Source organism: Pyrgilauda ruficollis, unplaced genomic scaffold (assembly GCF_017590135.1).
Source record: "Pyrgilauda ruficollis isolate IOZ18807 unplaced genomic scaffold, ASM1759013v1 scaffold5, whole genome shotgun sequence".
Taxonomy (NCBI): Eukaryota; Metazoa; Chordata; class Aves; order Passeriformes; family Passeridae; genus Pyrgilauda; species Pyrgilauda ruficollis.
In genome coordinates, this window is record NW_024526599.1 from 6,955,762 (window position 1) to 6,971,845 (window position 16,084).

Here is a 16,084-nt window from a genome sequence, read left to right on the forward strand (position 1 = left end):
CATTCAAGGACTTGGCAGTTGTCTCTGTATAAACAGACACTGAATCAAGGCTTCTTAATAGTGTCAGTGATCAATGTTACAGTTTGCTGGCTTTGCACAGCCAGTTCCAAATTTGTGTTATTGTTTGACCTGATTTTGAGACTTCCTTGAATGATGACTGAAGTATTGTTTTTGCACCTTCTTTACTGTAAATGTTTCACTGAGAGCTATCATATTTTTGTTGTAATTCTGAGAACTTCGAGGCACTCAAAGCTTTGGTTTTGGAGACACATTAGGAAGTTGTAAGATATAAGGACTTGTAAGATTTGTCTGTGTTGCCTTCAGAGTGTTTTGGGTGCAAGATCATTTTATTGTGCTGCTTCTGTAATTGTTTTCTGGTGATTTAGGAGACTGTAATTTTTGTTTTGAATTTTTCTTCTGATGTGAAGGGGAGATTCACTGTATTAAACTTTTAATATCAAAACTTGAATGACAATAGGTCAATTAGCTTGTGTGCATATATTTGTATAATGTATTTATTGATTGCATGTTTAATCCACTGTTTTAGAGGACTTGTAAGATTTGTCTGTGTTGCCTTCAGAGTGTTTTGGGTGCAAGATCATTTTATTGTGCTGCTTCTGTAATTGTTTTCTGGTGATTTAGGAGACTGTAATTTTTGTTTTGAATTTTTCTTCTGATGTGAAGGGGTATTTCACTGTACAAGTTTAATATCAAAACTTCAATGACAATAGGTCAATTAGCTTGTGTGCATATATTTGTATAATGTATTTATTGATTGCATGTTTAATCCACTGTTTTAGACTGACAGGCATTACTGACACTCTGTAATAATCTCGAATTTGACCAAAATTCATGTTTTATTTCACTGATTTTATTTCAGAAGTGAAAAAAAAAGTATAAATAGCTTAAATGCTGTAAAGAAAAACATACTTCTGATTATTTTTTTTCATTAATACTGAGGAATTGTTTCCTGTAGTTCATTCTTCTGCATTTTCCATTGTTGCTACCAGGAGTCAAGACACCAGTTTTCAACTTGTGTCCATCTGTAAAATATAATCTTGGACATAAGTTGAAATATGCACACTGTTTAGTGAAAATCAGAAGTTCAAAATTCTGAGTTATCAGTTTTGTTACTGAATATATTTTAACTCTGTCTTAAATTTATTCTTATTTCTAATCTTCACTCTAAATATAACTTCAATGTGTTCATATAAGAAGAAAAGTATTTGAAAATTGTGTGTGGCTGATGCATCAAGTACCAATGTCTTTTACTTTTGTGTTTGGAATATACCTCTTAATGTGATCAAGAGCATCTGAATTGCTCTTGCAGATGTCAGGTAACTGCTTAACTGGCTTAATGAGGAGGATTAGAGGCAGTGCTGACAGTGTTAGTAAGCAGTTTTCTGGTTACTCTGTGTTTGAACACTGCAGTGCTAGTGGGCAGGATCTTCAGGCAATGAGATGTCTACCTGAGAGAATTCTTTAACTTAGACATGTTTGACATCCTGAGGTATCTCAAGGCTAATGTCTAATTCTGGCAATGATTATTCAGTTAAAACAATAAACTACCTATAGCAAAGAGAGGATAACCAAAATGAGCAAAGAGAAACAGACAGATTAATCTGCTGGAACAAGATCCTATGGAGCATGAGCTTGCAGAGCAATATTCTTTGGGAATTCTTCTTGTGTAGTGCCTGAATGTCTTAAAGAGCTCCCAGTTCTGACATGTCAGATTTCCATTATTTCTGCATCTCTCAAGTGGAGACCTGGGAACATCAGCAATGTCTTTGGAATTACTCTGCTTACTTTCCAGAGTTTATTCTACTTTGAACAGCCTGAGTATGATTACATGAAAATGTAATAGTAGGTGCACCTCAGTTTGTAAGTTATCAAAACAATTACAAGTGTTATAGATTGTAGGATGATGGTATTATATCTAGTTTAAATCTAAGTCTTGAATGAATCCTTTAGTGGTTGGAATTTTAAAGAATTATTGTCTCCATAAATGAAACTAGCTTTTTCACAACCAAGAAATTGTTCTTGCTGAATTCATGACCTTTTTATGGCATAGCTTGAAAATAGCTCTGAATGGAAGGAAATTCTGGATGTTGAGGATGACTTAAGTTGGGGGTCCTTCCAGCATCTGGAGTTGCTGGAAGTCCAGTGGTGGAGGGACAATGACTCCTCTGTTGCTTAGGTCTCAGGATAGACACGAGAGTAAAAGGAATATTAAGCAGTAATTATATGGAAGTAATTTCCATGCTTGTTTCCACTGAGACCTGCATGCCACTTAGCTTTTTTCATATGCTGTTTTAAAGGCTGAGAAGCCAATGTCCAGGAGGTAGGCAGAAAACGATTTTTGTTTAGCGTGTACTTTTAAGTCCAGGTACTGAATTTTGCACTGAAGCAATGTCTTATTGGCAGAATTGAAGCATGTTTGACAGCAGCCATCACAAAGACCTGCAAATTCTTGCCACTGCACATACTTGTGATGTTCATTATCTCAGTTGAACCTGAGTGAGTAAGCATGTGCTTAATATGATTGGTTATTCCACAGGTTTTAGTAGTGCTCTGTCTCATGTTGATGGAGAATGAGAATTAAATGGATTGCTGTTTTTAAAATCTTGCTATTTCTAAAGAAGTATTAAAGAAAAGTGATGCATCAGGACCTGTTAGGATAGAGGAAGACACTACAAATGGTGTAGCTATTTGAGATTTATTCAGCCTTTGAACGGGTTGATTTAAATATTTATTGTAGTTTAATATTTTGGAAGGTTTTTCAGCACCTTAAGTAATCAGGAAATCTGAAAGCTAAAATTGGAACACCTATGCTACTGTAGACAGATGCATTAGAGAATTGATATGTATGGTGGACGTGTTTTCTTGTGAAGAATTTCTTTGATATGCCATTAATATATAATTCAGATGTATAGTTACAAATGTCTAGTTGCAAGCATGCAAGTGCTGCTGATTGCTTTATATAGAAATAAAATACTTGTAATTAGAAAATAAAGCTTTAGTTTTAAGTAGTGTATATGTAGCTACTTGCTGGTCTGGTAATAAGAAGCTGCCCCTCCTTGGGGCATAAATAGATCATAGCATGAATACAAGTGCTGGAGACTGTGAGAAAGCCTGCAAACTTCTTGGATTTTGTCAGTCTGGAGATTTATAAGCACTTCTTGATTTTTGAACTTTGAGTGCCTCTGAGGTCTCAGAGAAAACAGTCATATGCTAGAAAATGTGAAAACCTCAGTCTGAAAATCCTGTCTAAACTCATCAGTGCTGACAACCCAATGATGTCATAGGCCATTGCATAATGACACAATTGAAGTTTCCAGACAGAACAGTTAGTGTCAGCTATGAAGTTTCTTTGCATAGTTCTGTCTTCAGTTTTTTGTGTGATTTTCAAAGCAGAAAGGTGTCCTGCCTGCCTGCAGGTTGTAGTTGTGTTAAAGGACTACATCAAGGAAGCTGGACAGGGACACACAATGGGAAGGTATTGCAATCCAATTTATGACTTTCCATTTCTAGCTCCTGAATTCCTCTAAGTCAAGTTCTCTGGCATTCTGGGAAATTAGATATAGATTTCCCAGGAAATCCTCTGCTCTAGAAAGTGCTGTAATACAAAAAGTCAGGATTTCAAGCACATTTATTCAAATTTTGTTCAGCTAAAGTACAGATTATAAATAAAACCTGCATATTGGTGGGTATTTTGTTATTGGCTTGTACCACTGCAATGTTGCTGCTGGAGACTGAATATTCTGAAAAATTATCAGTAGGTAGCTCTACCATAGTAGTTAAAAAAGAAGAACATTAGATCTTGGTGCTGGAGTCCTTTTGTTGTTGTTTCTGCAGAACACAAATCTTATTTTCAGGACAGAATGAGTGTGTATTGATTTTGTTGTTCTTACTGCCCCTAATGAGTGACTTTGGGGTTGACTTCCTTCTGATTCTCTGCAGGATAAATTGCTTGTGTCATCTAACTTTCTTGGCAATAAATCTTGTTTTCTGTAACTAGGGAAAGTGCTTTGCTGCTTTTGCTAGGCTGTATAACTTTTAACAGTCATACATTTCATCCAGATAAATACCCAGAACAGGAGCTGAGCTGAAGATCCCAAAACAAACATGTTACATGTGTACATGTGTTAATAGTTCGTTATTTCAATTATTTCCACTCCCACTGTGCATATGGCCCTGCAAGAGTGGAGGGAGGGTGCAGAAAGGAATTCAAAACTAGAAGGGAACTGCTGTTTGCCTGGGTTAGTGAGCTTTGCTTTCAGCCTGATATGGATCACGGAATCATTAAGGTTGGAAAAGACTTCTAAGACCATTGAGTCCAACCATTAGCCCAGTACTGTGAGTTCTGCCACTAAATCCTCTCCCCAAGCACATCTACACATTTAAAAATACTTCCAGGGATGGTAACTCAAGCATTTTCCTGGGCAGCCTGTTCCAGTGCTTGACCACCCGTTCAATATCCAATCCAAACTTGCCCTGGGGCAACTTGAGGCTAACTCTTGTTTGTTGCTTGGGAGAAGAGGCCAACCCCCATCTGGCCACAGCCTCCCTTCAGGCAGTTGTAGAGAATGATGAGGTCTCCCCTGAGCCTCCTTTTTTCCGGGCTAAACACTCCCAGCCCTCTCAGCTGCTCCTCACAGGACTTTGCTCCAGACCCTTCACCAGCTCCATTGCTTTATGGAGCTTCCAGTCTCCTCATGTGTGGCAGCTGCTGCTTCAATGGTTGTGGTGATGCTGGACAGCAGTGGCATCCTTGCTAAACTAGTAATAGGAAAGATCTTACCTCAGCAGATGTCTTTCCTTTTTACATCAGCCTGACTGACAGGTGCTATGGACCTTCCCCTTGACTCTCCTAAGCTGGAAAAAACCCTGTGTCTCTTGAAGGATGCCTTCGTGGAAAGGTCATCAGCATCAATCCTACTTCAGCTAATTCCTGATGAAGTGCTTATGTGAACTTAATGCCCTCCTGCAAACCCAGTCAGGGAAGTGTCCTGTCTGCAATAAAACTTTTTAAGAACAATTTACTATCATCTATTTGGCAGAAGAAATATCTTTAGGACAAATAAAGTTTCTAGATTCTTCTGTGGGCTGCCAGGGGTAGGCGCTATTCTAGCAGTGAAAGAAAACTTTACAATTAGGCTTATTCTCTAGAATTCAGTTTTAATGTTTAAAACAAAATGTAAAATGTGAATGCAAAGAAAACCTTTTGAATATGAGTCTTCTCTATTGGGTAAAATGTTATTTGCATGAGTCCTCAGGTGGCCTGAAGAAGTACTTTTGTAGTTCAGCATCTGCTTCTTCTATAGTTTCTTCTGTCTTTTATGACAGGCACAAAAGTCCTGAAGAATGCAAATGCATTGTTGATGAACAAATGTCAAGCACAGTACAGAAAACATGGAAGCTTGATTGAAAGCCACATGATGTTTGAATAGGATTGTGGAAAGCCCAGAATCCTTAAAATGAAAGAATTGCACGTGCTTCTTGTGGCAGTATTGTCTAGCAAAAGCTGGCTGCCAAATGGCTTTGTTGAGGCTTAATTCTAATCAACTGGGAGTATAACAAGTGTTAAAAGTGCAGGAGTTAAATATATTTTCATATGAAAGGAATAGATCAGTGTTTCATTTGCTTTTTTTTTTTCTGAGAGAAGCATGTGGGTTCTGGAGAAAGAAATGTGTTTGCTATACATGTGGGATTTTTTCAGATGTTTTGCTCAAGACTATATGAAGACACTACTAGTTGTAAAAATGAAGAGAATTAATACTCTCTGTGTTCTTTGCTCTTGAAGACTTGGAAATATTTATGATGTTTTGGCTGACAGTGAAAATTTTAGAAGAATACAGAGTGTGTTTCAGGGAAGATACCTTGAATGCAGGCACCTTCTGTAGTAATATTCCACTATTGTGACACAGCAATATTGAAGGGGTTTTTTATTTGGATAATTAAAGTGTTGAATTCAGTAGATATGCATGATTCAAATAGCTTAGAGCTTAGAAATTCTCAGTGTAACTGTAAAAATAAAACCAGTTATTAAGTACACATAAAGCAAAGGGAAAACAAATTCAATTACATGGTATTCCTCAAGTTTGATTTATTTTTTAATCAGTTCTTTTAGCTGTCAAATGAGCAGATACTTAATTTGATTATATACAGAGTGGATAAAGTATGATGTTCATGACAGACAAGTGAGAAGGACCAACAACTTTTAAAGAGCCAACTTGCAGAGAAAAAGAATAAACCTGTGAATTGGAAAAAAGAAGAGATAAAACTGAGTTGGACGATTAACTGAGTGAAGAGTCATGCTGCGTGTGATTAAATAAGAAATCAGACCACTGCAGTTGAATGCATAATCATTCTAGGTGTTTGTTAAATGATTCAAAGGTAGATTCAAAAGTAGCCTTAAGCATTTGCATATTGAATATACTGACTGGTGCTTGTGAAAGCCAGTAACTGCTTTTCTCTTTGAAGTTAAAATATCTCCAATGAGAAAAGATAACTGGAGCTGCTTACAAATAGGTGGTTTGAGAGAGGATTTCGAAAATTAATCAGGTCTTAAAACAAGAAAAACAGAAGCTTGGATGTTAGTAGATTTACAAAAGTTAAAATACTTTCTGTTGGCTTAATTTTTTTCTGTTTCAATTATTTTATCATTGGAAATGCCTTTCTTGAAGCATGAGAAGATCTTCTAGGTTGCTTTTGCTTTAGAATTGTAAAATCTGTGACCCCAGGTTCTTTTCTGTCAGACTACACTTTTAATACTTGGTCAAACTGCCATATTTTAGGAAAAGGAAAGGAAAAAGAACCATTCCCAAGACCACAAAACTTATTATGTGATAATATAATGTGCTGTAATCCACACAGAAAAATTATTACTCATATTCTAGCACAGTTACTTCCCAGGTATTTGGGAAATCCCTTTATCTATATCCATTGCTGAAAATTTCTATTTCAAGAATTTCTAACTGTGATAATTAGTCCAGATTATTTGTATGTAGAATGACAGATATTAAAGAACAGAATAAAAAACCTGACAGACTTGCAGTTCAGCAGCAGTGCTGTTGTATGCCTGTCAGCATAGGATTCGTGGGGAAAGAAGGAATGTGTAACTTAACTCAGGTGCATGTTCATGTTTTTAGGAATGATATTTTTGTTGGAAGTGCTGTTTTTTTTTGTGTTTAACTGCTTTAACCTGGTTCTCTGCACTTATGCACAGTGTTGATTTTTCTAAACCAGCAAGTTTGAGGGTGATACAGCCCTTGTGAGAAGCAAGCAAGGCACATTTCAGAATAGGCAGCTTAGAACACTACAGCTATGTCAATCAAAATGCTGTTGTTTTAGCTGTGGGACTGTGTTATTGCTTTGCTCTCTATGGTCTATCAGTATAAAGAAGTATTCCTGAAATCTTGATTGTGAAGATGATGTAACTTCTGGTGTTTGTGGCTGACCAGCATCACTTCACTGGTCAGGACATTGGCTGCTCGAAAAGAAATACAATCTCCATCTTCTTGTTCTCCATCTTGGCTGTTCTTGGCCACAGATTGTGTCCCCTCAGTTTCCTCTGCTAATTTTCTATGTTCTTGTCCTTTCTCTCATGCTTATATTATACAGTGGAAAATGAAAATGGAATGTGTTTTTAGATTGGACGGTTTGCTCTCAGCTCTTTTAGGCTTGCACATTTGTTTTGAGGACCTCTGTGTATGCACTTCTTAAATTGCAGCTCTTCAAATGAAAAATACACTGCTAACGTGTACATTGCCTACTAAAATTTAAGATTAGATTTTAATACTGTGCTGTCATCATTGTTAAAAGATGTGGGCTGTTCTTACTTGAAGTAGACCTAGTTGTTGCTAAAGACTTGAGACATATAATTTAAAAAATGAAGATGCTACAAATTCATTAAATAATCTGCATCTCTTAGTGTCATTAGGAATGTGGTTTTCTGTAAGAATGCTCATGCAGTTCATAATGATGAACTCCATTCGTCATGATTTCAATTAGTTTCTCTGGAAGAAGCAGGAGTGGTAGAAACTGAAGTACAGTGGAGAGATTCTCAGTACTGACTGTCAACATGGAAAGAGACTTCTACTGCAGCTATTTCTAGTAGCCTTAACCTATTTTATTTTCCTGTCCAAACATTATTTGAACTCACTTTTCCAAAAAGAGTCTAAGCATATGAAAAGGATTTTGTATTATCAAGGAGCAACATCTGAATCTACAGTAGAATGAGCTGTGCCTGGATGACAAAGTCTTCCTCATCCAGTTCCTCTACAGGTTGAAGAGAGGGGAAGAGAAACTTTTTGCCCCTTCTTTTGGGAATTTATTCTGATGCCAGGAAGAGATGTGGAAGGGGCAGTGCTTAGCAGCAGCAGATGATGATGACTGGCAAATCTGATGTAGGTTTGCCATCTACAAAGGTCTCTTACCTGATGCAGAAACGAAAATTTCTGTCTTGAAAGGCTTGAGAAGATGGGCTAGTATTGGGAAAGGATGCCTTTATTTATATAGACGGAAAGATGCTACAGCTCTCTTCAGCAAGAACTAAAGAACTGTCATTCTTCTTCAATGCATTCAATGGAATACAATGCAGTGTATTTACTGTAGCTTGGCTTCCTTTAATCACTTAGCTATATTTAATTTGAATTGGGCTGTTACCAAGTGAATAGACAGATGCTTTTAATAAAGTCAAGTAAATGAAATTGAGCATTCTAATAATGTATATGTTTGCAGGTGTAAATTAGAATAGTTTCATGGAATTATTTTTTAAATAATTGAATTGTGTCTTCCTTCCATAGTTTGGAGCATTTTTGCCTCTTTGATGTTCTTTGTAGTGCAAATTTGGTACTGTTGTGAGTAATTTAAATCAAGTGTTTTAAACTGTGTTATCTTTTTTTTATTATTATTCCAGCCCTGATGATATTGGTACCTGTTGGTATATCCTGCTGTCTGGTTCAGTCTTCATTAAAGAATCCATGTTTCTTCCAAGGAGCAGGTATGTCGGCTATGAATGTACTGCATTGTATATTTTAAACATAAATCATGAGATGTAGAGAATTTTTAGAACTAAAAGGCAATGTTTCTATTTAATGAATCACAGAAGAACAAATCTAAACACACATCTCCTGTCTTTAGTAACTCTGGTAACTGTTTCATGCCCATAGCTAGAATTGAAAATCCATCTTTGTGGACAGTGTATAACTGTCCAAAGTGTCATGCAGATGTTGTTGATTTAAAAAATAAAACCACTAAAAACCTGACAAATGGAGTGAAGTGCCGAGTAGTCTCTTCCAATGAATAATCATACTTCAAATTATAGAATTTGGATGTAGATGTTTTCCTTTACTGACTGTGCACAAGTCTTTGGTGTATGTTTTGGTATATTTTTAGATCATGTTACTGCAGGTTTTGCTGCTTCTGTATAATGTCATGCAAATGGATTTTCAATGAAGAGCAGTTTCTTAGATGGAAAAAAAAAAGTTTGGGTGTGAGGTACTCAACATTTATATTGCTCCAGTAAAAAAAAAAAAAAAAGAAAATTACTTATTTTGAGCTATGGTAAAAAATGCAAGTGATTGCAAGGATTTTAGACTAAAGTCTAAAGCTTGATAATTTTAATGGAAGCAGAGCAGAATTATTTAAAAGTAATGGTTATGTGCATATTCATTCAGACTACCATAAAAGGCTGCTTTGAAGCATACAGCACGTAATAAAATTTGTAAAAGGCATAATGAAAGAATGACCCATCTGTGTATAGTATCATGATAAGGAAAGAACTAGAAATTTTTTTACAATTTTAAAAGGTGGGAAACCACTTCATGGCTAGTGTTCGTTGGCATATGAGACATTAGGTCTTCAAATCTGCCTTCCAGTGGGAGAGCAGTGCAAGTCTTGGGACTTCCATTGGATGACGGTGGCATGTTCTTGGTGAAACCAAGTGTCTTGTGTCTGTCAGGCACTGCTGATAAAAAGGCATATTTGATGTGCCATCGAATAGTTAATGCTGAAGGTGCAAAACTGATTATTGGAAAAAGCAGCACAACAAGGGATTATAGAAGCTCTTCTGGCAGAGCAGAAATTGTCCCATATGTCATCCATGAGCAGGCAGTGCTAGGACATAAGCTGGCAGAAAGTGCTACCTTTAGATACCAGGAGAAGAGATATATAATATCTGAATTAATGAAGGGTGGCTGTGTATAGTCCATGGCAAGAATCTTCTGTTCCTCTGAAATACAGCAATGCTTGTGCCTCACTCACTGGGGCACTTGAAGAGAGGTGAGGTTTAGTAAGACAAACAGTGAGCTTGAGACTCTTCCTGGTAGAAAGAACAGAAAATTACAGATCCTGTGGCAGTAAGCATTAAGTGCTGTTCATATGAAGAAATGTGTAAAATGACATCTGGACAGTGTCTAATATCTTAGTGAAATACAAGGCATGGAATCTGTGATACAAATAGGCTTTAAAGTTGTGGATGAAGTCAAGTAGCTCTCAAAGCTAGTGTGTTGGCAAGCAAAGGCAAGAGAGACAATTTGTTAATTGAAAAAGATAACTTAAGTCCATGAAAGCAAAATAAAAAACTTTTAGTTATATGAGATAGAAAGCATTTTGGGAGAGTAAAACCAAAGTGTTTCTAGTGATGGGCTTTGTGCTGAGAAGCTGTAGTCATTGAATGGTAGGTGAGTGTAGTAAATTAAAATTTACTACAAGGTTAATCGGGGTTTTTTCTTTCTAAATGAGTAAGTTACAATTGGGCTTTGGGCTCATCCATGAATAAGGAGCTTGGCAAAAGTGAGAGGGCACTCAGGTGAAATTTCTGATCTGGAATATTGGTGGCTAATAAATGATTTATTGATTAATTTACTTAGTGAAAAAATGGCCTGAGAAGAAAATTAAGTTTTCCAGCTTTACTTGTGCTGCCAGTGAAGTGCTGGGAGAGAAATAGCAAACTGCTCAGTTATACAAGCTAGGCAGAAGAGAATGATTGGCAGAAATGCTAAAGTAAGATTTTAGGGTGCTCAGAAAAAAGGGAGTGAGACCTACTGAAAAGGCTGCTGTCCAGAAAGAACTGATAAGGTGGCATTCTGGAATCTAAACAGTAGTGTCAAAAGTGGACAGAAGACCGTTACTGGACAGGTGTTTGCTGAAAATGACTGTTTGCATATACAGGCAGTAAAACTTCAAGGGCCTTTTTGAGCATTGCATAATTCGTGCATCTTGATGTCCTATTACTGCTGAAATGAACTGGCTGTGGTTTGGCAAAAGGTGCATATCCTCATGCATCACTGACATCAAGTGATAGGAAGAGAACCTAAACATTGCAAAGTAAGATCATCTAATTTTGATTTTGTTTGTCATTTGAGTAAACTAAATTTGCAATAGTCAATTAATATTTACACTATTTTAATGTGGGCTTTTTTTCAGGTTAATCCATTTTATCTTTGCCCATCTAAAAAGCCACTAGGATATTATTTTGCAACATGTGTAGGTTGTGATTAAGAGAGCAGGATGGAGCCAAGAATTCTGTGTAGGAGCAATCAAAGATGTAAAAAACAAGAAGTATGTTCCTTTCTCCAAATCCATTTGACTCAGAAAATTCTCATTTCCCTAACTTTCTTTTCCCAGAGCCAAATGTAATTCACCCCTAGGCATCTTACCATTCAAAACTCCTCATTTTTTCCCCCACTTTAAAGCTGTCCTCTCTTTTTTTGTCAGCCTGCCCCATGCACCTGCAGTAAATCCCTTTGGACAGGTTCTCTGGGCTGCTGATCCTTGCTCAGACTGAGGGCTTCTCCATGCCTGTCCTCCTGACCTCCTCTGGCTCACCTTCATTAAATAATGGCTGGGCAGTAGCTGACCAAATTTAAAATAAGACATATGTTGTCATCCCAACAATTCCACCTCCACCCCAACCCCTGAATTTCAAGAGCATTTGGTTTTTTTTTGGATTTCACTCCTTCCAAATGAATGTCTTTGCATGCCAGAGCAAAAGTAATATCTCAGAGTAATTTAGACAGGCATAGTGGACAAATCTGCCTACAACTTTGCAGATTTGTTCTCAGTCCTGTGCAGAATTTGATGTTACTCATAACTTCGTGGCAGTTGGCATATGAGTATGTAGAGAACAGGAGAGAGAGCTGCCACTAGATTTGACCTGACACTTGCAAGTACCTTAGTGCATTTGACTGCCTATGCTCAGGATATTATTTGCATTTGGGTCCTCTATTAGCTGATTTGCTTGCATTCGTTTTAGATATAGCATCCTCAGACTGATTGGCGAGTAACACTGGAAATGCTCTTTTGTTGTATATGTCATGTCAGGTAAACTTACTGCATTTCTTTCTTCCAAATTGTTGTGTCCATGGCTTTCATTTCTATTGTTAAGATACCATTTAAAATTTTTTTATTAGAGAGACTAGGTTTGGCAGACAGTTAAAATATAGTTGGAGAAGGGTGTTTTAAAAAATACCCCCTTCCCCCACACTGAAGATGTCTAAAAGCACAGGAAATGACCACCCCCTGCTTTTGCACTGCTTTGCATTAGAAACAGCACACCCTAATTTAGTGCTCCTGCTCAGTGAGAGTCTCCCAAACCACACACCTCCCACTCCCCTCCCCTCTCTGATGGGAGATGCAAAGGCAGAAATCATGAGTTGGGATAAGAACAATTTACTGGAAGCAGCAATGAGATAAAAAAATGGACAGTAACAGCAGCAATACTACTAAAACCCGCTACTAAAAAACAGTACAGCAGCCCAAAATGAACCAGCCTTGTAGGGTGTGAGACATTGGGCAAATATCTCATACCCTACATACTGTTGAAATAGTTCGAAATGAGTATCAAAGCTGCCAGTTTTGGACAAAGTTTTATAATGCACTGGATGACTTGTAAAATGACTTGTAACTAGCTACTGGGCAAGTCTTTAATTCCAAATATAAAAAAATAAGTTGTTCAAGATGGAATACTGGAATACATGAAGTCCTAAATTGAGTATTTAACTTTGGAAATTTTAACATCTAAACTGTCTCTTTTTTTTTTTTTTTTTTTTTTGAAAATAGCATGAGTTTAATTTTATTTCCCTGACGTAATACCGTTTAGCTTGTATTTGTTCAGATTCCAAGCCTTCAGCTAGCAAATAGTGTTCATAAGATAAGGCTAGATTTTATTGTCTTTAATTTATTATTTTGGGAAAATATACAATCCATGATTTTAAAGAATAGTGTTCTGAACAATTAAAGCTGCCATTTATTTGGTGACATGAGGTAAAGCTTTATCTTGTTCTCCAGTTTAATTTCTGTGAATTACAATGGTGAAATTTGACAGTTTAATACGAGGAAGATCATCCCTCTTCCCTTCTACTCCTTTCCCCCATTTTTCCTATTAATATCTACAAACTTCTTCATTTACTTTAAATATCAGACATATATTATGTCAAACTAAACATTCCTTAATTCTTTCCTTTGACCGTGACCATCAAACTAGCACAAATTAACACTCAGTCCCCTCATCATTTCCCGGGAGCATCTGTACTCTGAAGCAGTTCACATACTAGAATGAGGTTTGTGTATGAACTCCAGAAAATAAATGAGCAGAAAATGCAATTCCCTGAGGGCTGTCCTGGCTCTCCTGTGTTTTCACTGACAGCAACTATGTGACAGTCCCTCAAAATGTCTTTTGGAATGGCTTTCAGCTTGGCCTGCTGCATGCTCTCACCACGTTTGGTCATTTGCTTGGAGTTCCTGTGTGGTTCTTGTACCAGAACTTTGCTTCTAGTGAGGACTCCAATGGGTTCTTTCGTGTTCCTTAAATGGGAGCTGCAATACCAAAAGGTTTCCTGGATCTCCCACAGCTTGTGCCTGCTCTTGGCCTCCACGACCAGAGGATGCCCTTAGCAGCAGCAAAATACAGAATTGCTGGGCAGTTTTTCTCAGTCTGTTGGCTCTGGTACTTGGGGATTTCTGCTTTTCTCCTAGAATGCTTCCCAGCCCTTCCGGGTAGCGTGTGCTGTGCTGCTCGGGCATCCCGCTGTGCTGATTTGCCACCCACAAACCAGGCTTTAGTTTGCACTGCTTGCTCATCTGCTGTTTCCTTCCTGCAGCCTCTTTTCCTTCCCTGCTGCTACATCCAACCAGTTGTCCCCTCACTGCCCCATATGGCAATGGAGAGCTGCTTTCCCTTTGGCAACTTCACAGATTTTATATACAGGAGCAATTATTAACCTTTTTCCTCTAATTAAAAGATTTAAGTTTTGAAGGTGAAAGAACATCTATTTTTCATGATTTTCAAAATTAAAAGGGATGTATGTGTTTAAATATTGATGATTTAGCCCTCTGGTCTTTCCCATACTAAAACAACTTAAAAAATGGAGGGGAATATCTAATCATAATGGAGAGTCATTGAACAAATTATGGACTTCTTTTGAATGTGTGTAAAGCAATAGCAAAACTCAGTTTCTGCAGAATGTTTTGTCCTCATCCAAGTATATCCTCATTAACTTATGAAAGTAACCTTTCAGGATAAAATTTGTTAGGGATTTTGGCAGACTTTTTTTATTTTGACAGGTAATGAATGTGAGTGTAATTGTGCTGGAGCAAAGCCCTTGGCTATCTACAGGCATTTGTAGAGCTTCATGTATCTGAAACATACTTCCTAATTTTTGTGATGTCTGCATCATGCTGTTTTGTGTGGTTTACATATATGTAACTGATGGTGTATTTATATTCTGAATACAGAATTGCCTTTGATTGATCTTTTGAATCAGTAAAATTATGTTGATAGCTTTAATCACAGTGACAAAATCCTTCTCTCAGTATGACTCATATATTTGCAACTTAGAGTTTATTAATAATGGCTATTAGTGGCTGACACCTATGAGATAACAGAATGAAACTGGGATTTTAACTGAGTGATCAGTATACACAAATATTTAAACCATGATAAAATCCCCTAAAAATGAATATTTTTTCCCCTGAGCAGGAAACAGAATTTTAGAACAATGGACTTGTAGAGTTGTACTTTTCAGAAATGTTAGGTTAGTTGTTTAAGCTGCAGAGAGCGTTGATCAAGAGCTGTGTGGAGCTTATTTAGCTTTTTCCAGGTTCTGAGTTGCTTATGGCTAAGGATTTACAGCACTGTGATGGAAACATCAAGACCATACACTGGACATTCATAGAGAAAAATAACTTCCCAGGTTATAGTTTCAGAGAATATCTGTTTAAGTCTAAGAAGTTACTTGGAAGTGCATGCTTTGGGTTTAGTTTGCCCTTGGACCTCTGTCTTGAATAGAAAACTTCACTGCTTTTGCTGCTGTGAACCTGTGATTTTCCTGTGACCTGTTTGTTGTGTTGGTGTGTCTGTATCAAGCTGGTGGTGTTCTGGAGCCATGCTCATGATTATCTCTAAGGGCTGGTGGGAAGGCACAGAGTGTGGGGTTGTTGTGGGCTGACCCCCCTGCTGCCTTGTCCTCTGTCTGGTTTGAATGCCTTGGTTCAGCATTTCAGTCCCAGCAATTGAAACTGAGGCATGAAGGAGTGTGATCTTGGGGTTTAATCTAGGAAAGATTGAGATCATAAGTTGAAGGAGGAAGTTGGAAGTAGTAGTGATGTCAGTCCATTTATGACTGTGTGGCTATCATGAATTACTCATAATGAATTTTAAATAGACATTGAGAAATAAACACTAATTGCTTTGTACTGTCTGCATTTACCCAGAAGACTGTGTTTGTCCTTTTGGATGGAGATGTTTACTGTTACCTGCAAGCAGAAAATTAGGCTTATGTGTGATTACTTATTGAGACTCAAATTCCTAGAGAAAATAAAATCTTGTTTACAAGAGGTAACATTTCAATGGGAGTGCCTGATCTGGCCATCTATCTTGAATTTGCTCATATCCAACTGGTATGATGGTCAGTGCTACCAGTGAAATCCAGCACTTGCTCGTGTGGGTCGATGCAGGCTTCCTTATGAGGCTCTGGAGGACCTGGAGTTGCTGTGTGGCTCTGGCTGAGCCCGGCTCCCTGAGGGCTGGCTGCCAGGGAGGGCATGCAGGGAGGGTTTCAGGTGAGTCTGACTTCATCAC

General features: G+C 37.6%; 1 protein-coding gene across 5 annotated transcripts in view; it reads left to right on the forward strand.

Annotated features, from left to right (window-relative positions):
* Nucleotides 1-16,084, forward strand: part of RAPGEF2 (Rap guanine nucleotide exchange factor 2) — a 185,420-nt gene that overhangs the window by 67,185 nt on the left and 102,151 nt on the right. For all 5 annotated transcript variants that reach the window (XM_041479890.1, XM_041479889.1, XM_041479887.1 and 2 more), the window contains exon 4: nt 8,921-9,004. In XM_041479890.1, coding sequence (XP_041335824.1) covers nt 8,921-9,004 — 84 coding nt within the window. The remainder of the gene's footprint in view (nt 1-8,920; nt 9,005-16,084) is intronic.